Genomic DNA, 23,632 nt, shown 5'->3' on the forward strand with positions numbered 1-23,632 from the left:
TTGACAAATATCTTACTTTTTGGAGAAATGCCCTCTCATCTAATGAAACAAAAATTTAACTATTTGGCCATAATGACCATTGTTATGTTTGGAGGAAAAAGGGTGAGGCTTGCAATCCGAAGAACACCATCCCACCTATGAAGCATGGGGATGACAGTGTCATCTTGTGGGGGTGCTTTACTGCAGGAGGTACTGGTGAACTTCACCAAGTAGATGGCATCATGAGGAAGGAAATGTGTGTGAATATATTGAAGCAACAACTCAAGACATCAGCCAGGAAGTTAAAACTTGGTCGCAAATGGGCCTTCCAAATGGACAATGACCCCAAGCATTCCTCCAAAGCTGTTGCAAAATGGCTTAAGGTCTATATAGTCAAGGTTACACCGGTTCTGTTTGGTGGATTGGGACAAAATTCCAGCAACTTATTTTGAGAAGCTTGTGGAAGGCTACTCAATCATTTGAACCAAGTTAAACAATTTAAAGGCAATGCTATCAAATACTACCAAAGTAAATTTCTGACCCACTGGGAATAAAAGAAATAAAAGCTGAAATAAATCATACGGGTCAGGAGCTTTAGTTCATGCTCATATCAACCATTATAATGGGGAAACAATTTGATCTCAGTTATTTGGACTGTGGCATGATTGTTTGGGTTTGAGTAATTCTGTAACTGCAGATCTCCTGGGATTTTCACATACAACAGAATCTAGAATTTACTCCAAATGGTGCCCAAAAAAAAAAAAAACAATGAGCAAAGAATGCTATTCTGAGATGTGGGTTGGCACTGTTCCCTTCCGAGGGAACTCGCACTGCGTCGTTGAAAACGACTCTTTGGGGAACGCTCCTTAGTGTGCGCCTCTGAATTATGAATGAAACTATTCCAATCTTGATTGGTGTTGCGTCATGACGTAACATGTGACGGCATAACCGGATGCATAAAAGTGACGCCGGTACACATACACATTAGCTTTCGCTCTTCAGCAAGCGCTCTATGTTGAAATTGTTTGTCTTATTTGGTGTTGTTTGTCTGATTTAAAAATATTATGGCCACCGAACAGTTCAAGAAGTGCGTGCACTCCTGCCCTCGCTTCATTACGGGTAGGGACACGCACGCTTTATGTGTGAACTGTTTGGGAGCACAGCACGCACAGGCAGCTCTCGAGGGATCTGCCTGTGAAAGTTGTGAAGCACTACCCATGAGAGTGCTGCGCTCCGGTTGGCGTGCTTCGATGAGCACGGTCAGGCTCGCGTTCCCACGGTTTTGGTCCCGCGTCTGTTGAGGCAGCCGGCGATTGAAATCGCGGGGTTCGCAGCGGATTTTGCAGATGAGAATGAGACTGCTGCGGCACGTTCTCATTCTTCGTTTGAGGATCCCGAGCCTACTGTGAGTGGTGCAGAAGCCCGCGTCGCGGCTTCTTCTGGCCATGATCAGGTCCCCTTGCTTGAGCTCACTGCTTCCTAGGAAGTGGATATGCTCAGCATCGATGCGGACGACCGTGAGCCAAGCACGCCAGTTTTTGACCAAGCTTATGAGGAGCTGATTGAGGTTGTGACGCGTGCCGTGGCCAGACTGAATATCAGCTGGCCACAAAATGAGCAGGGAACGCAAGTTGAAAGCAATTAGACGTGCGCTTCCTGCGGCACAGATCACAAACTCAGCGCCGGGTTTGCCGCTTATCCCCGATCTCCACAAAGATATCTAAAACGAGATCGTGGGGTAAACCGCATTCGTCCCGTATCTCCAGCCCCAGTGTTTGATTACAGATGATGTTTTGGGGGCACGGTATATGGGCTAAAACCCGGCGCTGCCTAGTAAGCCCTGCAGAGATACATCTGCTTTAATAAGTAGGGCTTACATGGCCGCACACAATCGGTGTTGGTTTCCGCCGCCTCTGACGCCGGGCCACATCAATTTCCAGCTGAACGTACAGCTAACGTTAGGTAAAAAAAAAAATAAATAAAAAAAATAAATAAAAAACAACAAGCATCAATTGTGGTCACAAGAACCGTATCGACTAAATCCTGCCGGTTTCCCGCTTCAGGAAGTCGGGAACAGTGCTCGAAAAACACCCGAGACCAGCCTCGAGAGGCTGGTTCCCTTAGTTGAAGCTTCGGGATAGAGGTCCTACCGAGGTGGTAGAACCTCGGAGGGCTGTCCCCCGCTGCAGAGCAACCGAGGTTGCTCTCGCAGCAGAGTCCCCAGGAAATCGGTGTCGGTTCCCGCCATCTCTGACGCTTCGGGCCACATCAATTTCAAAAAATAAAAAACACACATCAATTGTGGTCACAAGGACTGTATCGACTAAATCCTGCCGGTATCTCGCTTCAGGAAGTCGAGAACAGTGCTCGAAAAACACCCGAGACCAGCCTCGAGAGGCTGGTTCCCGTAGTAGATTTTGTAGAGGCATGGAATCATCTTCCCAACATATCTGCATGGGTCCTGCATATAATAAAATCAGGGTACAAACTGCAGTTCTGGCACCGCCCCCAAATTCTCTGGGGTGGTGCAGACTACAGTGGTTCCGAGCAGGCTCAGGTGATGGAACAAGAAGTGCAATCTCTGCTGCTGAAGGAGGCCATAGAATGTGTTCCTCATTCAGACAGGAGTCCGGTCTTTACAGCCGGTACTTTATAGTTCCAAAAAAAAAAAAAAAAAAGGATGGGGGGTTGAGGCCGATTTTAGATCTCAGAGTTTTGAACCGGCCTTTGAGGAGGTTCAGGTTCAAAATGCTTACCATTCCTGTCATCGTGAGTCAGATCAGATCCGAGGACTGGTTTGTCACGATAGATCTAAAAGACGCTCTATTTTCATGTACCCATCCTTCCATGTCACAGGAGGTTCCTGAGGTTCGCTTCGGGGCAAAGCTTACCAATATCGGGTTCTTCCGCTCGCCTAGCACTCTCTCCCGCACATTCACCAAATGTATGGATGCAGCTCCTGCTCCTCTGAGAATTCAGGGCATCCGCGATACTGAATTTTATCGATGACTGGCTCATTCTGGCCCAGTCTCGAGAAATGGCGGTTCGGCATCGAGATGTCGCCCTTGGCCATATTCGAAGTTTGGGGTTGAGACTCAACACAAAAGAGTGTGTTACAACCATCCCAGTGCACAACGTTTCTGGTGTTGTGTGGGACTCTGTTACGATGCAGGCACGCATGTCTCCTACACGTATCGAGTCCATTCTGGCGATGGTGTCCGGGTTAAAACTAGGCCAGGCCATCACTGTAAAGCAGTTTCAAAGACTGCTGGGCCTCATGGCAGCGGCATCCAACTTGATACCTTTGGGCCTTCTACACATGAGGCCCCTCCAGTGGTGGCTGAAAGCCAAGGTGTTTTCCCCAAGGGGAATCCATTTCAGTATAATCAGAGTAACGCCGCAGATGCCTTCGTTCTCTGCTAATATGGAAGAAACCTTGGTTCCTGTCCCTAGGGCCAGTGTTGGGAGCGCCATGTCGCCGGAAAACCGCTTCGACAGACGCCTCCCTCACTGGCTGGGGCGCGGTCATGGACGGCCGCTTTGCCAGGGGTCTGTGGCAGGACCATCATCATTCTTGGCACATAAACTGTCTAGAGATGTTGGCTGTGTTCAGGGCTCTGAGGAGCTTCCTTCCAGACATCAAAGGTTACCATGTCCTAGTACGCTCGGACAATACATCAGTGGTAGCTTATCTGAACCGACAAGGAGGACTCAGATCGCGCCTCTGTGCAGACTGGCGCATCAGATAATTCTTTGGTCCCAAGGGAAAATACTGTCTATCAGAGCATGTATATTCCGGGGTTCAGAATCAGGGAGCAGACATCCTGTCGAGGCAGGGGCTGAGGCCCGGGAATGGAGACTTCATCCAGAGGTGGTGAAGTTGATATGGGACAAATTTGGACCATCAGAAGTGGATCTATTCGCGTCTCGAGAGACGCCCCACTGTCCACTTTGGTTCTCCCTCTCACATCCAGCCCCACTGGGGTTGGACGCCATGGTACAGGCTTGGCCGAGGCTTCGCCTGTACGCATTTCCCCGATCGCTCTGCTCCCGGAGTCCTGGAAAGGGTCCGCCAAGAGGGCATCAGTCTACTTCTGGTTGCCCCCATGTGGCCGGCCCGAGTATGGTTCTCAGACATAATTTCACTCCTGATAGCTCCGCCATGGCAGATTCCTCTGAGGAGGGATCTGTTGTCTCAGGCGGGGGCACAGTCTTCCACCCTCGTCCAGAGCTGTGGAAACTGTGGGTCTGGCCCCTGAGGGGTTCAGTACCTAAATGCTGGTCTATCAGCGGGGTGGTTGAAACCATACTTAGCTCTAGGGCTCCGTCTACTAGGAGATTATATGGCCTCAAGTGGAATGTGTTCTCCACTTGGTGTAGAGAACATGAATTAGATCCAGTTAACTGCCCGGTGGCTTCAGTTCTGGAGTTTCTTCAAGATCGCTTCTCTGTGGTCTCTCCCTTCCACACTTAAGGTGTACGTGGCTGCCATTTCGGCGTTCCATGCACCACTGAGTGATGGGCCTCTGGGGAGGCACCAGCTGGTCATTCGCTTTCTCCGTGGTACATGGAGGATGAGACTGACAACCAGGTCCAGGGTTCCTGCCTGGGACCTGGCGGTGGTTCTCGAAGGGTTATCCCTGGCCCCCTTCGAACCCCTTCAGTCGGCTTCGCCCAAGGACCTGACGTTCAAGATGGCTTTTCTCTTAGCTATTACCTCTCTAAAGAGGGTGGGTGATCTTCAAGCCCTGGCAGTGACGCCAGCTTGCTTGGAGTTTGCCCCTGGCGGAGTTAAAGCCATTTTACACCCGAGACCTGGCTATGTGCCTAAGGTGCCGTCTAACACGCACGGTCTCACGGTCCTGCAGGCTTTTTATCCTCCACCTCATGTGTCGGCAGAAGAAGAGAGGCTCCATTTGCTCTGCCCTGTCAGAGCTTTGAGTGTTTACCTCGAGAGGTCCTCTTCTTGGAGGAGGTCGGACCAACTGTTAGTGTGTTTTGGGTCACCTAAGAAGGGGCTCCCTGCCTCGAAAAAAACCATTAGTAATTGGATTGTTCAGGCTATTATCTCGGCCTACAAGGTGCGTAATTTGCCTTCACCTTTGGCCGTGAGGGCTCATTCAACTAGAGGCATGGCGTCCTCTAGGGCTCTCTTATCGGGAGTACCCCTCCAGGAGATCTGTGAGGCAGCCGGTTGGGCTACCCCGCACACTTTCATCAGGTTTTACAGTCTGCACCTCCCTAGTACGCCTGGCGCACGTGTGCTCTCGCCCTAGCTGAGTGCCTGAGTTCAGTTTCACCCTAGGGCAGGCCTTTTTTCGGTGCGTGGCCTAGTGGGCATTCGTTCCCCAAAGAGTCGTTTTCAACGACGCAGTGCGAAGTTCCCTCGGAAGGGAACGCCTCGGGTTATGACTATAACCCTTGTTCCCTGAGAAGGGAACGAGACACTGCGTCGTCCTGCCACGCCCCTCAAGGCCTGAGAGCGGCTTGCTTCATCGCTAGGCTAATGTGTATGTGTACCGGCGTCACTTTTATGCATCCGGTTATGCCGTCACATGTTACGTCATGACGCAACACCAATCAAGATTGGAATAGTTTCATTCATAATTCAGAGGCGCACGCTAAGGAGCGTTCCCCAAAGAGTCGTTTTCAACGACGCAGTGTCTCGTTCCCTTCTCAGGGAACAAGGGTTATAGTCATAACCCGAGACGTTTTGTTGGTGCGACGGAGACCAACACATTAATAGGCAGTTGGTTTTAATGTTGTGGCTGATCGGTGTATATTAAAAAAGAGATCACAAGAACACTTTTCAAGCAAAAAGTTTGTTAGCTTTTAAATGCAAAAACACTAGATATACTGTTCGAAATGAAAGTATGTGGACACATTTAGTTGTGAATTAAGAGGGACATGACTTCATACATACACTGAAATCCTCTTGGGACCTGATTGTTAAAAGTAATTGCAAAATTGGACAGGATTTGCGAAGTTCTGGGAAAAGGTTTAGCAGCATTTGTTTGCAGGTGACACTTGGTTAAATTTTTGTTATCTAATGCAATGACAATTATATATTTTTACAGTAGAGTGGCTTAAGTGTTTAAATCCCTTTTAGGCCACTGTAGGCTATATGTATTTTGTACTGTAGGACCATGCTTTATAAAATGTATGTGTGTTTTTTCTTTTGTCTTTTGCAACAAAATGTTATACCCCACTCATTGGGCCTTTTACAAAGGTTTCTCCTCATCATCATCTTCAGAGAGAAATGGAGGCAAACTAAAGAAAACACAACCTGAGGAAAGAGTAAAATCACTGTCATAATTACCTAGATTAGGCCTGAAAGGGTAATTTCAAGACTAGATAAGTAGATTTCCTGAAGAAAATGTAAATGGTTCTTGCCGTGGCTAAACTCATCACATAGTATGTTCTAGCATGCTGCTAAGCACTGCTATTATGATCCTAGCATGTTGCTAGCCTTGTGTTTGCATGATGCTAGTATGTAGCTAGTATATTTTAACACTTTGCTAGGCATTGCTAGCATGATGATAGCATATTTTAGCACTTCACAAGATGTTGCTAGCATGTTTTATCATGTTTTAATATTTCTCTAGGTGTTGCTAGCATGTGTTAGCATGGTGCTAGCATGTTTTATCACTTCGCTAGGCATTGCTAGCATGAGTTAGCATGATTCTATCCTGTATTTTGCATGTTTTAGCACTTCACTATGTGTCGCTAGCATGTGTTAGCATGATCCCAACCCCTTAGAGAAGTCATAGCACAGGTGTCGTCAATAGGCCGGTTGATTTGACACCTCATTCGTGGGTCTAAGACAAACAGTGCGGAACGAGTTAGGTGCCGAAGTTTTGTACGGAGATTATGTGAGATTATAATAGTGATTCTTTGCTCCACAGACACCGCTAATAATAAAAATAATAATTATGCGAGATTATAATAGTGTTGCTTTGTTCCGTAAGCACCACTATAAAGCCTCACGGATGTCATCTTTCTCTTCACTTTGTGGATTAATCAGAGACACTACAGCATCAAATCAATATATGCCAAAATCCTTTGGCAGTAAAACAGTTTGTGCTAAAATAGGAAAGTAAAATTGACCTGTAATGCGTTTCTGAGGATCCCTTTAGTAAGTGTTATCAAGTTTTACATTAATCACGTAGTCCTGCGTAGCATGTAAGCTCTCTACAGTCAAACAATACCAAACACATGAGAAAGAAATTTGTTATTTGTGATTATTTTTGAGTGTTGTTAAGGGACTCAGGGCACAGTCAGGGCACTGTCAGGTAATTTAAGGGCCCTGGCTGTGGGGTACATTATGGCTCCAATGAGGCCCCAAGGAAGCATAGATGACCTTACTCACACTACATGAATTAATAGCAATTAACTCTACTAAAGCCAGCGGTCCTTAGGAGAGAACGTCTAGGTTAGGGATGTAACCTCCCATGGGCTGAGAGCTGGGCCCGGGTTGAGGCGGAGCTGCGCGTTTCTTGGGCGGCGCAGGAGAATGCGTGGCAGACGTGGCACGGCCTGCACTGGAGGTGCGACAGAGCATGATGTGAGATATGGCCTCCGTCTGCTTTTTACAGCTAAGAACTGCCAGGCGAAGTCCTCGACAGTTTCACTGAAAAGGCTGAACTTGCAGACAGGTGCGTCGAGGAAGCGTGTTTTGTCTACTTCGCGCATCTCGACCATGTTCAGCCACAGATGATGATCCTGAACAACGAGAGTGTCCATTACCTGCCCGAGTGACCGCGCTGTGATCTTCGTGGCCCTGAGGGCGAGGTCTGTCACAGAGCGCAGTTCCTGCAGCACGTTGGGATCAGGACTACCCAAGTGCAGATCTTTAAGTGCCTTGGCCTGGTGGACTTGCAGGAGGGCCATGGCTTGCAGGGCGGAAGGTCAGTGAAGACATCATCCTACAGGCCTTGGAGGGGAGCACAGGGCAACCCCGCCAGGTGGCGGCGTTCTCGGGGCACAGGTGGATCTTAACCGCTCTGTCCACATGGGGGACCGCCGTGTACCCGTGAGCAGCTCCGCCGTCGAGTTTAGTGAGAGTGGATGAGCAAGACGCACGGTGACGGGTGGAGAATGGTGTCCTCACGATCTCATCAGCTCATCATGCACTTCCGGGAAGAAAGGAACGGCTGTGAGTGGAACGCAGACCAGAGGAACCAATCATCCAGCCGGGAAGGCTGTGGATAGGACGGAGGGTTCCAGTCCAGCCCCACACTGACGGCGGCCTGGGCAAGCATGTCGGACATCTGGGCGGACCACTCTACTATGCAGCGACGAGCTCATCCAACTCGGGGGACTCAAAAGGATAGGTGGGCTGGCTGTGAGGCAAGCCGCTGTTGCCTCGAGCCCGGACGGAAGTCAACGAGCTTGCCGGGGGGCGGGTGGTTTGCAGGGGCATACCCGGCGAAACTGAGCCCGCTGCCATCCCCAAATCACCTCCATCGCCAGCCGGGTTGTCCACAATCCTGTGGGAAGAAGGAGCGACGTGGGGGGCAGCGGGGGTGGCATTCCTTTTGAGGAAGGAAAGCCGCAACTGCAATGTTACCATGGTCATATTCTCGCAGTGAGAGTATGAGCCATCCACAAACGCTGCCTCAGTGTGAACGCTGCCCAGCAGCCTACACATGAGGCAGCTCCTGTGGCCGTCAGGAGTGGAGAGCACTCTACCGCATCCAGGAACTACACAGGGGCAGAAAGGCATCTTTATAAAGACGCGTCCTGAAAAGGACGTTCAATGCCGCTGTGTATTTTGCTCTTTTAGAGAAATAACTCTTTTAACTGCGCTGTCAAAGAGCCTAGGGGCAAGCTGCACTGCTGTGCAGGGAAGGAGAAAGCAGCTGATATGCGGCGTAGATCCAACAGCAATCATTCAGAGATACACAACCGGTCGGCTCCAAAGAAAATATCTGAATGAAACAGCCGCATTTCCCTCCCTTTATACCGTATGTCCGGGGGCGGGACATGCAAATTCTGTCTGCCAATTTCTCATTGCCATTTTCTCATAGATCAGAGATGCGAAAGGCTCTCAAGAGAGACCCCTAGTGTCGCTTCTTCGACACAACATTGAAGTGAGCGATAGACGGGGAAACAAAGTTCAAAGGAACCTGGCCATGTACACACATATAATCTATTAAAAATATGTATAAAAATGTATATTAACAATCTGCATGGCAAACCATGCATATGAACAAAATATCTTAGCCAATTATCGACATATCAGCTCATCTTACTATCATGCAATCTCATTATTTAATTTAGTATTACTGAGGCATGACCTGTTGCGGTACTTTTGTAATGATCAGGGCCATTTACACGGAAATTAGGTTAGGAATTTATTAACCAAACAAACTAATTTTCTACACCAATGACTGACAGGATTAATCTGCAAAAATGAAATCTCTGCAACAAATTGGCAAGGCACATCAGATGATTCAGTGAAATGGGTTCAATTAGTACATTAAAAACTTGTTTACACAGTATTAACTTTATTCTCTTGTGAGTTATAACACTTGTGGTGTATTGGAGTTCTTGAGGCTAAAGGAAACTGTTTTTGCCAAACTACCATTCAGATATAAAAGGAGCAGATTTTATAATTAAATCAAGTATAATAGGGATGTAAAAATGCAATGATCTGACAAATAATTTTCGACACATTGCTTACAGAATTTAAGAGCTGATCATCAATATATATATTTATATCCAATGTGAAACAAATACCATCTCAGATTGCACAAGCCTTCTTGCAACAAACGTAGAGCACACAAGATTGAAGGGGGGCAAAATGAGAAAGGGAGCAATTTCAGACTGTCCTGAAGGGAACTAACCAGATAAAAGCTAAATGCCAGTTGATTAAACTTACCTAATTGGACAATGATACGTGACAGCCACGAAAGATAATACATTCTCATAAACGTGCGGAGAAGCCACCTCTGCTGTGCCACCTCTCCTAATGAAAATGATTAATGTACTTAACCACATTTATAGGCAACAAATAGATAGTTTTAAAAACTATGACCCCTCTTGATTTAAACATGGCCCTTATCTGTATGCATATGACATAGTTAATTTGTAATTATTGGTGCAATAAATTTTAACATTACATGATATGAAAATGTATAACACTTATTCCACAGGTTCCATACTGTTGGGTTGTGTATGTTTTCATCAAGTTAAAATGTTGTATTATGTTACCCTTTATTTGAATCAGATCTATTAAGCATGTCAAATTAGTATTATTTTCCTATTATATTTGCAACTACAGTTAAACCACACCTCCTTGGTTCTAAATGCATCTGTGACTCTATTGCTCAAGGCAAGTGCATGCCTGTGTTGTTTAAATTCAGAGTGTTAAGTTAGAATATTTAATCGTTTTTAGTTTTTTTTTGTGCACATTTTTAAAACTAATTGCCAATCATTCTACAATAATCGAACTGGATCGAACTGAATCTTGACCAAATTTAAGATTTCCCGATGCATCATAATCAATAGGCAAAGAATTGTTGGTAAGTGGAATCGTTTTCCATACAAATATTTACATCACTAATGTACATACAATACTAAATGTGGAGAAATCCGGTAAAAGGAATTTAATAATGAAAGAAAAAAGTCAGCTATATCAGACCATCTATCTTGGGTTTGTTTCAAGTTCTAAAGGGCAATTTTGTAAGGAAAATCTTCATTATTTAGAAGATCATTTGTGCCATTCAAACTCAGAAATGGAAACAATGAATGGATATTAATATTTCATATGTACTCTTACAAAAAAATCTAGGGTTCTGGCAAACTTGCCACAAATTTGGCACTCTTTATTTTCACATGCATATGAACTTGTGATTCAAATGTTTGCCAAAAGGGTGCAGCTCTTCACCGCTAGCGGTGAACCTGCAGCAAACCTGAGGCAACAATGGACAAATTGCCAAAAGTTTGCCACAAATCTAATTTGCATGTGAAAATGTTCATGGAATGTCCTGGATGGGACGCGGAAGACTAAATTGGTCTACCGCCTGCAGTGGCCTCACTCAGGCCATTGCTCCTACAAGGCAGCTGTATTCCCTGAAGTGGCGTGTGTTTACTAAGTGGTGTTCTTCCCGTAGCGAAGACCCCCAGAGATGCACAGTCAGGTCAGCGCTTTCCTTCCTGCAGGAGTAGCTGGAGGAGCGGCTGTCCCCCTCCACCCTGAAGGTGTACGTAGCTGCTATAGCAGTGCACCGCGACGCAGTTTAAGATAAGTCCCTTGCTAAGCTTGACCTGATCATCAGGTTCCTGAGAGGCACCAGGAGGCTGAACCCCCCTTGGCTGGCCTCTTTCCCTCAAGGGACCTCTCCGTGATCCTGCTGGGCATTTGGAGGGCCCCGTTCGAGCCCCTAGAGTCAGTTGAGTTAAAGACTGTCTCATTAAAGACCACCCTCCTGACCGCGCTCACTTACATCAAGAGGGTCGGGGACCTGCAATCATTCTCTGTCAGCGAAACACGCCTGGAGTTTGGTCCGGAACACTCTCACGTGAGCCTGAGACCCTGACCGCAATATGTGCCCAAGGTTCCCATGACCCCTTTTAGGGATTAGGTGGTGAGCCTGCAAGTGCTGCTCCAGGAGGAACATCCTTATCGTTGCTGTGTCCGGTGAGTGCTTTGCACATCTACTTGGATCTCACACAGAGCTTTAGATGCTCTGAGAAGCTCTCCTTGGTGGACAGCAGAAAAGGAACGCGGTTTACATACAGAGGTTTGCCCACTGGATCATGGATGCCATCGCATTGGCCTACCAGACCCAGGCTGTGCCTGCCCCCTTGTGAGTTCGAGCACACTTTACAAGGAGTGTGGCATCCTCGTGGACACTGGCCAATGGCACATCTCTAGCAGACATCTCGGCTGGGTAACACCCAATACCTTCGCAATATTTTACAAACTCTGGGTTGGTTTAAACGTGCACTTTTACCCCCAGTCTAGTTCACGAAGTCGTGGACCCTGGATGTCCTTACTCCCTAGCCCTGTGGCTCACGAATTTGGCGGAGGAGTTCGCAGCCAGACCCACTACAGGTACTAATAATCCCTGTACTGGGATAGGTGCTCCACAGGTGCTGATTACTCCGGTAACTCCCTGTGATGTATTTTCCGTGGTACAGTCTCCCTGTCAGCAGACCCGTGTCTCCCTTGGGCAGAGCTCTCTCAGAGCTCACTCAGCCCCCAGTCGCTGTGTTTGTAGAGCTCCTCCCCTTCGAGACAGGAACTACCAATGCGCCTCATATTGCCACATGTTGACCCCCCCTTTTGGGCAGGATATGGTCTCAATGGGATTTTTTTCCACCTTAAAGAATAGGAAAGGAAAAGAACACCTACCCTAATGTGGATAATAGTGTTAGATGGTCCCAGCCGAATCTAATACTCTGTGGAGAGAAAACATACTGAGATGGCACAGCCTGCTCCCATGCTAGTTACGTCACCCCCAGGGATGTGGGGAACTACATGATGTCTTTTGGGGCATTGGGGGGAGGTTACGTGTAGTCTGATGCACCTTATGCACACTTGCTTGCACCTCCATCTGCAGTTCAAGTTATACAGTTCAGCTGTTGTGGCATTTTTCTATAGGGACCCCTAGTGTCACTACATCCACACAACGTTGAGTAAGTGACAGAAGGGGAACGTCTCGGTTACTGTCGTAAACTCTGTTCCCTGTACTAGCCGCTGAAATGGCCAGGACCTCGTCTCGGCTCCTCAGCACAAAACCTGAAAGAGAGTGGGCATTTTCTCATTTTATACCCGTATGTCCAGGGGAGTGGCATGCAAATTCCACTAGCCAATTCCCATTGGCCTTTTCTCAAAGATTTGAAGGTCTTTTTGGGCTCCCAAGAGTGTCTCTACATCGACACAACGTCTCAGTCCCTCCATCAGAGTTATGACAGTAATGGAGATGTTTGCATTGATTATTTTTAGTTGATTTAATGTACTTTAAACTTTAACTTAAAATGTCAACCTGATATGACTTTTACATATTAGTTGTACACATTAAATATTTATTTTATATTTTGTACAATTACATATTTAAATTAAGTTAAATTTACAAATATTTATAAAATGTATAAATACTAGAACTTAGAACTTACATAGAACTTAGTCCTATGACAATTTATTCCTTTATTTACATGGTTTTAAACTGTTAAATATTCTGAGCATCTCAAGAACTCATTGCAACATTTCTATAAACATATATTTTATGGAAAGTGATGTGCTTGCAGTCTTAATCCAATAATATCACATGGGTGGCTGCCCATGTCACCCATGCCTAAATCCTCCACTGACCTCGCCCCTTGGTACATAAAACCTGACAATGTTAACGATCAACAAATCGATCATTTTATTAGAGAAACAAAGTCATCCTTACTTCACAAAACAAGTCACCTACCGTGACAACAAAATCAATGACAAAAATGTAAATAAAACCATGCAAATAACCAAATTAGGCAACCATATTATCCATGCCCAAATGCATGCTGGGAAGAGGTTGAATAGGACTGAACCACATAAAAATTTTTGTGTGGGCCAATTTAAACTTAAATTAATGCATTAACCCAACTTGCTGCTGTGCTCGGAGGATCGTCATAGACCACCCGAGTCATGGGCTGCTCTTACTGCTACCATCAGGCAGGCGGTATCGCAGCATCAGGACCCGCACAAGCCGACTACATGACAGCTTCTTCCCCCAAGCAATCAGAATTTTGAACACTTGATCTCTCATGATCAATATACACCAGCACTGCACTTTATTAATCTTATTATCTCACATTGGACTGTCATAATTATATTCTCCACAATACAACTACAGTATATATATATTTTTTATATACTTTTTATTTAAAGTTTTTATTGTATGTGCATTATATATTGTGTGTATTATTTTACTATACATTGTATATTATTATTGTGTTGTGTAATTATGTGTACATTTGATATGTAAATTGTGTTGTGTAAATATGTTGTTTATTGTATATTGGTATATGTCTCGTCACTGTCATGACTGCTATGTTGCTCAGAACTGCACACCATATACACTGTTGCACTTTTGTATATGGTAGTGTGACAATAAAGTGCTTCTATTTTATTTTATTTTATTTGACTTAAAAATAACTATGTTGTAATTAAAAAGCTGCATTGAGATGCATTACTTGCACCAAAAAACTATTTCATTGTTCTTTTCATTTTTTTTTCAGGATTATTTACCTAATTATTTGAAAGTCAATCCATTTTAATTCTACTTCCTTAAATACATTTTTGAATTGCAATTCTACATCCTCAATACCTCAATTCAAATTTAGACCAAATTCAGGAATTTAATTGGTATTGAATTGGCATTCCTTATTCAGTTCTCAATGGTGCACAACCCTGCTATATAAGCACCCTCTTTGCATTTGAAATGAGAAACATTGAGTTGCTGCACATACGCAAAAGCTTTGGGTTTGCAGTCTTTACTTCAATAACAGCCTCTATGCAAGGCCTGCATTACATTGTGACAGGTTCACAAAACAATCCATGCTAAAATCAAAGTCACATCAGCACCTCAGGGCTCAGTGCTTGGCCCACTTCTCTTCTCTATATGCACAACATCACTGGGATCCATCATTCAAGCACACAGGCTTTCTTAACACTCAACTCAACTTAGCGAGACTCCACGTCTTTCCAGTCAACCCTGCTGTTGAGCACAACATCATTGTTCAGCAAGGTTCATCTTCAACAACACCACCCAAAATGGTCAGAAACTAAGGGTAACCATCGACAAATAACTCAACTTTACCAAACACAAAAACAGCCTGATCATGTGGATTTGCACTCTAAACATTAGGAATATAAGACACTTCCTTTCTGAACATGCCACACAACTTCTTTAGAGTCTTGTCTTATCTAGACTGGACTATTGTAATGCTCTTTTAGATGGCCTTCCTGCATATGTAGTTAGGCCTCTACAAATGACCCAGAATGCAGCAGCATGGCCAGTCTTCAATGGACTCAAGAGAGTGTATGTTGCACTATCATTTTAAGGCTCTGATGCTGGAATACAGAACATTCACTAGGGATGGGTATCGTTGAGATTTTAATGGTATTACTACTCTTACCAATACCACTTATTGATCTGGGACTTTAAAGGTATTCTTATAAGTTCTTTTTGTTGTTTTTTACGGAAAAAAATAAAAAATAAAATACAAATTAAGAATAGAATTAACATTGCTTTATTTTCTGAAATGTAAAATAAATAAAATAAACAATTATTAACAGCAAAATAAACAGCAATGTTTTGAACAAATCACTATCATATACTCTAATGCTGTGATGATGGAAATGTAAAACAAATTAAATAAACAATATTTTCCTGCAAAATATAGAGCAACAAGGGTGGGGCATACAGGTAGGCTGCAAAAGAACAAACAGTTCTTAGCAGTTCTTCTGAAGAATGATCAACATATTGTAACGGTTACCCTGTCTTGTCTCACTGTTGCCCTTTGTTTGTAATTTTGTCACTTTTGTTATTCCTTAGTTTTCACTTTTGTCACCCTTGTACCTCCATAGTCTTGTTTTCCCTCGTGTTCACTGTTCATTGTTTTCACCTGCCCTTGTTAATTTGCCTTTGGTTTCTGTTAATCACCTTCTCACCTAGTTTGTGTTCTGTTTGTTCATTGGCCCCTTTTTCCCATGTTTTTGTATTTATATCCTGGTTTTTGGTTTAGTCCTTGTCTGTCGTTGAATGTTGTTGCACGTGAATGTTATGGTTGTTTCTCCTGCCTGTGGATGTTTTTCATGTTCATGTTGTTTTCCCCTCGTGGATATTTCTTTGTTCCTGTTTGTTTGCCCTCACTTTGATTTATAATAAAGAACCTGCTTTTGGATCCGCACCTCCTCGTCTGCCTTCACTCCTGCATTCGTTACACATATTTGCCTTCTCTGACAGAAGCTCTCCAGGCTTATTGTGTTCCCTGCAGTTTGAAATACCCTCTCGCTATAGGGTTCATTAACATTAGATCACAAACTTACAATGAACAATATTTTACAGCATTTTTCAATCTTAGTTAAAGTTAGTTACAAAAAAAAATTCAATTGTTCATTGTTAGTTCATAGTGCATTAACTAATGTTAACATATACAACTTTTTGTTTTAATGTATGAAAATGTATTAATATACTGCACGTTGGAATCAACATCAACCAAGATTAATACATTATATAAAAGTGGTGTTTATTGTTAGTCCGTGTTAACTGATGGACTAACCAATGGAACCTTTTTGTAAAGTATTACCACATTGGGTAAATCATCTCTTTGAAAGTGCAAGTCAATTCTCACCAGTTGCTTTAAAACTGGCTGTTTAATATTGACAAAATGCATTGAAAATGTTAACACATTAAATCCTGAGGGAACTTTGCTGCTAAATCAGTTATGTTGTATATTCAAAACAGATAGTATAGTATAGAATAGTAAAGAGAGATATGTTTTAATTTTGTCATTTATTAATGTTATGTATTAATATTATTATAATGTCACTTGTCATAACTAGATTGGAGTACTGTAACGCTCTCATTGCAGGCCTTCCTGCATGTGCTATTAGACCTCTGCAAATGATCCAGAAGGCAGCAGCACGTCTGGTCTTTAATGAACCAAAGAGAGCATATCTTACACCACTCTTTGTCTCTCTCCACTGGCTGCTGTTTCATGCACGTACTAAATTCAAGGCCCTGATGCTGGCATACAACACAGTCACTGGATCTGCTCCAGCATACCTAAAAACATTTATGCAGAGCTACGTTCCCACCAGAAGCCTGTGGTCGGCTAAGGAACGTCGCTTTGTCGTACTAAAACACAGAGGCACCAAAACACTTTCCCAGACTTTCAGTTTCATCATACCATGTTGGTGGAATGACCTTCCCAACTCAATCCGTGATGCTGACTCACTCATATCTTCAAAAAGTGGCTAAAAACACATCTTTTCCGAGAGCACTTAACCAGTCACTAAAAAAAAAATATGTACAATTGTTGTTGCACTTAAATCTGTTTTCTATACTATTCTGATGATTGTGAATCTTTGTAGTATGGCACTTTTCGTACAACTGTACCACTTAAGATGATTCGCTTATGTTTTCCTCTTTTGTAAGTCGCTTTGGATAAAAGCGTCTGCCAAATGAATAAATGTAAATGTAAATATAATGTATTTATTATATATTAATCAAATTGACTGATTCACATGGCAGAGAAAATACCTCGGCTACATACATTAAATGGAGCTCTAGAAAGATGAGAGATGTAACATGTGCATAAGTTTGTTTTAAGCATTTCACTCTGCACTACAGATGGTATTATTACACAAAGCATTTTAGCAATGTCTGCCTTTCTTGCTGTATTATGAGGAAGCGCTACGATGTAACGATAAAACATTTTATTTCTCCAACATTGGGCGCTTGTGATGAAGACAGTTTTGTTGATTTTAAACCGGAGCAATTGTTTTGTAACAGGTTTATACCCTGTTTATATATGTAAAATCTAAAGTTCAGAAAATATGCACTTCCCCACTGCTAGCACTCACAAGTTGCTGAACGCTGCACCATGAATTTGTTGTGTGACAGCAGCCAGTTGTCTGGCATGAGAAGCAGCTACAGGCTTCTATGGAGCATATAATAGATTTGGACAAACATCAGGTAGAATTGGGTTTGCACTCTTGACAGAAAGTGAGTTTGGAGTTACACTCAAAAAGCAGAACTCAACTGTCAGCATGTAGATTTGCAGAGCTAGATTTTGACTATTAGCATATAGTCTGGTCCACATTGTAGCTTAACCTGTTGATGTGCACCCCCTTTTTGAGCACAAACCATGAAAATGACATACCTGAACTTAAATAGTTGTATTTACAGGACCCTTTGGATTATGGACACAGTTGTAGTATCTTTTGAAAGAAGACAATTTGGGCTTTATTTCAGAATTCATATAAGTTGTTATTTTTTAAAGTTAGAGAACTATGAAGTTTAAAGTAATGGAAATATTTTGTGATGAACATGTTTTTATAATAAATAAAAACAATAATAAAAGTGCCAAGACAACCCAGAAATACAATGTTCTCAAAGCCACAAGTCTATGTTGTGTTTATGTTTCATAGCACTCTCTATGGTCCACACACCCATGAGAAGGCCTCACTTCAAAGCCAACCTCATCATTCACACAGACAATAACTCCAATCTTACAGAGGTCCAAAACTTTGACGGAATGAACTTTAGACCAAGAGCCAAGAACCAAGCAACACAAATTACGCAAGGAAACACCACAACACATAAGTACATCTCATATTGTGCTCAAAGTGCTGGTGTATTAGTTAAATACTTTGGGTAATCCGATAGCAAATCGATGTAGACTCAAAGAAGGATAAATGGTTCTTCAGGCATTGTCAACAGACTCCATAAAGTTAATTTTCTCTGTATTGTTCATTTATTTCACATTCTTTCACTCTTTTCACCAACCTGTCTCATGTATATATGCGTTAGATTACATTTATGTTTAGAATAGCGATAAAGTTTGTCTGTATTCAAAGATGAATGACTGTCCCTGTTTCTAAAAGATTTCGCTTCAAAGTGTGATATTACTTTCAATAAGCCATGAGAATAATATTACTCCAATAAGTGAATTAATCATAATTCACTTATTAAAGCTAATTTCTTACAGTAGAAATTGTGAGCGGATACAACAAGGCATTGTATTGCAATTTTAATGGTGGAGAATTTATTCAGACAAATAATCTAGTTATTTGTCATTTATCTAATTTATAATGGTTGTCGAACGCGAATAATTACATTATACATTTAATTACCTAAATAAGGTACAATAAGGAAAGTTTAATTTAGTTCATAGCTCACATGTTTCGAGACCCTAAATTCCCTTCTAAATTTAGCATACCAAATACCCTTACATATATTGGTGTTAGAAGACGGGCATGTTAACGGTTCCCGTCTGAATTCATCAATACCAAATATCCTACAGCACAGTCCAGGTGCACACAATTTTCATTGCTATCATCACATCATGAACAGCAAATCTCCTTACCAATGTGCACAACAATACATATGAAAACACTAACAAATGACCTACTGTATGTATCTGTGTCAGAATAATGTGTCAAAGAGTGTGTGTGGATGCGTGTGATTGACTGACACTTAGAAAGCTGAATTTTTTGCCTTGTGGCAGAACTGTAGTGGAATGACAATGCTTAGACATGTCTCTAGTCTGTACAGGAATAGTGCCTCGCTCGGCTTACAGACTCAGTATAACATGAGATGACACTCAGTTTGATGCCCTTGTTGATTATCAAAATTTACATGCATGCAAGAATGAATGTGCATGCAGGTTGATTTACAGTCTCTATCTGTCAATGGAGTGGTACATTGCTGGACAATATTTACTTCTACATTCCAATAAAAAGTGAAGAAAAAAAAACATTCCACACAAAGACTATAAATGACAATTTATATCCTTTTGAGTCTTGGCCAATCATTTTTGTTCTTTTTAGGAAACCTGAGACAAAAGTCCACAATTCATTTCTAATTTCTTATCTTTGTACATTTACATGTGACCATCTAGCAGATGCTTCTATTCGAAGCAATTTACAAATGATGAAAAGAACAAGAAATGTATCATACTGTATAGAAGTCAACTAAATTAACAGTGCAGCAATCTATAACTCTAATCAGTTTGGAATGTAAAATATGTTTTGTTTTACACCAAACAGATTAATTAATTATCATTTAGACTGACAGGCTAAACAGTATTACTAGCATTTGTGCCAGAGCAATAAGCAATTTGCTTTGCTTAGACACAGTGTAAGTCACTCTATTACCTGGTTACCTGGAACCCTTGCTTACCTGACCATATGGAAGCTTTCCACCATTACATACCAATAGACTTCAAGCAAAAGAACTGCAACCATTCAAAAAGGTCAGCTATCTCCTCTCATTCACTACAAGATTTGCATCTTAGCATTGTTTCATTCAATTTAATTTTCATGCAAATCCTTCCTGCTCAGAATCTCCATCAATGTGGTCTTAAGGTCTGAATGCATGACATGGACTTGTTCCAAGATATTACATCATTGTGAGCTTGACTCCAATGCAGCACTCCCCAAACCCCACAGAACATTAGATTCCATATAGCAACTCACTGAGATATTAATAAGCTTATAGTTTCAATGATTATGTGAAAGCTAATCCACTGTTTACAAACAGCAGCAAATAGGATTTTACAGGTGAGAAGCTACACAAACAGGCGTGACGGTGTTTGTACAAAGTCTTTTCTTTTTTTATTCAAATGTAGCAATTGAAATTACGCCCACCTTCCTGTTTATTCCAAGACAAAACAAAAATATTGCTCTGGAAATACACTGTAATTCTGCCATGTTTGTCTAAAGGGATAGTTCAGCCAAAAAGGAAAATCTGGGTCATCTTTTACTTACTCTGTTTTTCCAAACTGTATGACTTAGTTCCGTGGAACACAAAGGGGAATATTCAGCAGAATGTTCATCTCAGTCACCATTCACTTTCAGTGTATTGAAAATAAAGATGTGAATGGCTAAAATTCTGCCTAACATGAAAGAAACAAAATGAGGGTGATAATAGGATTTTGAGAGAACTATCACTTTTAACTCACTGCTTATAGTGTGTTAAAAGTGCTAGGGTCTAGGTTACTCACCCCTTTCACAGGTGCGTGACCAGTAACCGGTGCCCGTACAGTCGCAGATAAAACGGTTCCATCCTTCTTTGCAAATGCCTTTGTTTTTGCACGGATAGCTGTCACACTGTTTCCCTGACATCTTATTGCAGGAAGGCTTGATTCCTGCCCCGTTCTGGGCTTCGGCAATCTGCCTAATGTCCTTACTCCGGCCGTCGATGAACAAGTCCCGAACACAGCCTACGTAGCCATAGTTCAGCATGGCAGTCCACAGCTCAGTAGGGAGGATCAGGCCACCCCGGTTGTCGGGGAGACCGCCCAGGTACATGTCCCCCTCCAGGTCCAAGATCTCGTTTTCGCCACTGGCAGTGAACGGAGTGCGACGGCTGTTGACAGATATGGTGCCTGCAGATAAGTCAGACAAAGTAACAGAGAAACAAAGGAATTAGTTGATATATCTTTTAAAATAGTCACAGTTATTATTAGTGGTCTAATAACGGTTTAGAGTTTAGTGTTTACACATTCTTAGGGTTGTGGATTTGAGAAGTGTTCCTCACACAAAGCTATCGTATGGTTTCAGAATATAGTGAATCAGTTGTGTAGACCATTTTTAAGTAGACATTTTATGATGTCTTTTTGTCAAATTTGAGCTTGACAGCCCCTGGTCACTGTATACTTTCCTTGTATGAAAAATGAAAACATTCTGCTACACTTCTTTTATGTTTCACAGAAGAAAGAAAGTCATACAGGTTTGGACCAACATTATTACAAACCCTTTAAAAAAAAGTGTCTTTTATTCTAAAGTGTCTAACCCTTTAAAAAAAATTAAGTGTCTTCTGAGTGGTATCTACTGTAATATACTACAACAAGATGATAATGTGAAAGAGATGAAGACAGTGACAGAAATATACAGAGTATGTAACAGAGGGTGAGAAAAAGGGGGGAGGGGTGTACAGAAGGATTGTTTTGTATTTATGACTTCATTTGGAGTGTGTGAATATTTTAAAGATCTCTCAGACAGACACAGATATGTAAACAATGTATCCCGTATGGGAAACGGGACCAATGGGAATAATCTCTTCAGGACTGACACTGTCTAAAAGCTTGCATTATTGATATCCTACAAGACCTCCCAAGGGCCCTGTGCAATGAAGTGATATTTTGTATTTGCCAATCGATTTAGCAACAGTGACAGCAATTCAAGGCTGATTAAAAAAAAAGAGAATGGGCTGGAGGAAAAACATAGAGAAAAGACAAAGTGATTAAACATTAAAGAGTTTTGTTGAAGTATAACTGAAATGTCAGTTGGTGTTGGACTAAAAAAAATAAAAATAAAATATGTCTGTAAATGATGAATATCCACTGTGCTTTTTTGTTTAAAGCCATTATCTTTGTGCTGCTTAAAGCTCCTGGAAAGCACACAAGTGATAACATAATCAGACTGTTTTAATATTTAAATAATGTGGGGTGTTCTTACAATGCTTTGTTAAAAAAAAAACTATTTAAAAAAAATAATAATTAGGTGTGGGGTCTTATTTTTATGAATGTATCTTCTGACATAATATCTTTTGAAAGCAGATAATTGATGGGCCATTATATATACTTTAAGTCAAATGGTGAGTCAAGGTTTCTAGCACAGTCATTTAGATTTACATGACACTTTTCTACAATCTTCCTGACTTCTAGGATTAAACAGTTTTGGCTATTGCAATTTTAAAAGTTCTAAAGTACATATAAATTACTTCTGATATGATTGGCTAAGATATTTGATACTTGCATACGTTTTCTGGGGGGAGCTTTAAGCATTAAGAATGGTTATGCCACCTCTACATTTTGTTAGCAAACTCTGTTTACAGTTTCCTAACAGCATCATTTTCCAAAGTATGCAATAATAGACAGCATTTCGAAAGTCTCATTTTAGATTAAGGAAAACCCAGTTTTATTGTAGATGAGAGGCGTAAATATAGAAATGTATTAAAGATAAAATCGTATTAGTGTGGATGTGACCTTAGATCAGGCCACAAAAATTATTTTAAAGAAATAAATAAGAGACAGAGAGAGAGAGAGAGAGAGAGAGAGAGAGAGAGTATCCACTAAAATACTGACCTGATCTTCCATCTCGTTGGATGTCCACATGGTACCAGGCCCCATCGTTTACTTTGTTCTGTGTGGCTTTTACTTTGATAGTCCCAGAGCCCATGTCCAGCAGCAGGTACAAACTCCCATCTAGAAGCTCCACTGCAAAGAAGTCCACTTTAGTGTTCTTCTGGCTGCGGGCATCCTTTCGTTCCTGTGGCTTCCCATGGGTGAAGAGAATAAGGCCGTTTGGTTCAGTAGTACGGAAGTCAAAGGAGATGGAGCCCATGCGCTTGGTGTTCCACTTGGGAAGGCTGATGTAAGCCTCTGGTGTCTCAAATGAGATGGGATCCAGTGTAGCCACATTCTCGCACTTGAACACCACATCTCCCTGGATCTTCATTTTGGGGTCCACAATACGGGCAAGACGGGAGAGCTCCAGCCTGATGTCATTGTTTTTGTAAACAACCTGTGTGGATGTAAACAAATAATAACTGATGATGATAGATGAGATTTCTTTATCTGGCTTTTGAAGATAATGAAGATGAATATGCTAATGAGTTTTTTTTTTTTTTTTTGGAATGCTAAATAGAGAGACCAGGAAAGGTGACTTTATTCAAATATGACCTGTGATAATACCAATGGGCCAGGCCGCTGTCTGGAAATGATTGTCTCTCAATGGTAATTGACTATTGCTGTGCTGGCACAAGCATGTGGGTCTGGTTTTCTTGATAACTATGGTAATGGGTTTACAAAGCTGCTATAGCACTCTCTGCCACAAAAGCTTTGAGAAGCAAGGCCAGCCCCTGTCTGCTTCCCAAATCTGACATCATGCTCTGGGTCCTAATGTCTGTCTGCTAAAGGTAAGACATCC

General features: G+C 42.2%; 1 protein-coding gene across 13 annotated transcripts in view; it reads right to left on the bottom strand.

Moving 5' to 3' along the window:
- The window catches only part of LOC127662779 (neurexin-3a-like), a 467,216-nt gene that overhangs the window by 296,156 nt on the left and 147,428 nt on the right, over nucleotides 1–23,632 (bottom strand). For all 13 annotated transcript variants that reach the window (XR_007972918.1, XR_007972917.1, XR_007972916.1 and 10 more), the window contains exons 8-9: nucleotides 22,789–23,227; nucleotides 20,704–21,087 (exon numbers count right to left, since the gene is read on the bottom strand). Coding sequence is in view for 10 of the 13 variants with exons in the window: in XM_052154109.1 (XP_052010069.1) it covers nucleotides 20,704–21,087; nucleotides 22,789–23,227 (823 nt within the window). In the remaining 3 variants the exon portion in view is untranslated. The remainder of the gene's footprint in view (nucleotides 1–20,703; nucleotides 21,088–22,788; nucleotides 23,228–23,632) is intronic.

Source organism: Xyrauchen texanus, chromosome 22 (assembly GCF_025860055.1).
Source record: "Xyrauchen texanus isolate HMW12.3.18 chromosome 22, RBS_HiC_50CHRs, whole genome shotgun sequence".
NCBI lineage: Eukaryota > Metazoa > Chordata > Actinopteri > Cypriniformes > Catostomidae > Xyrauchen > Xyrauchen texanus.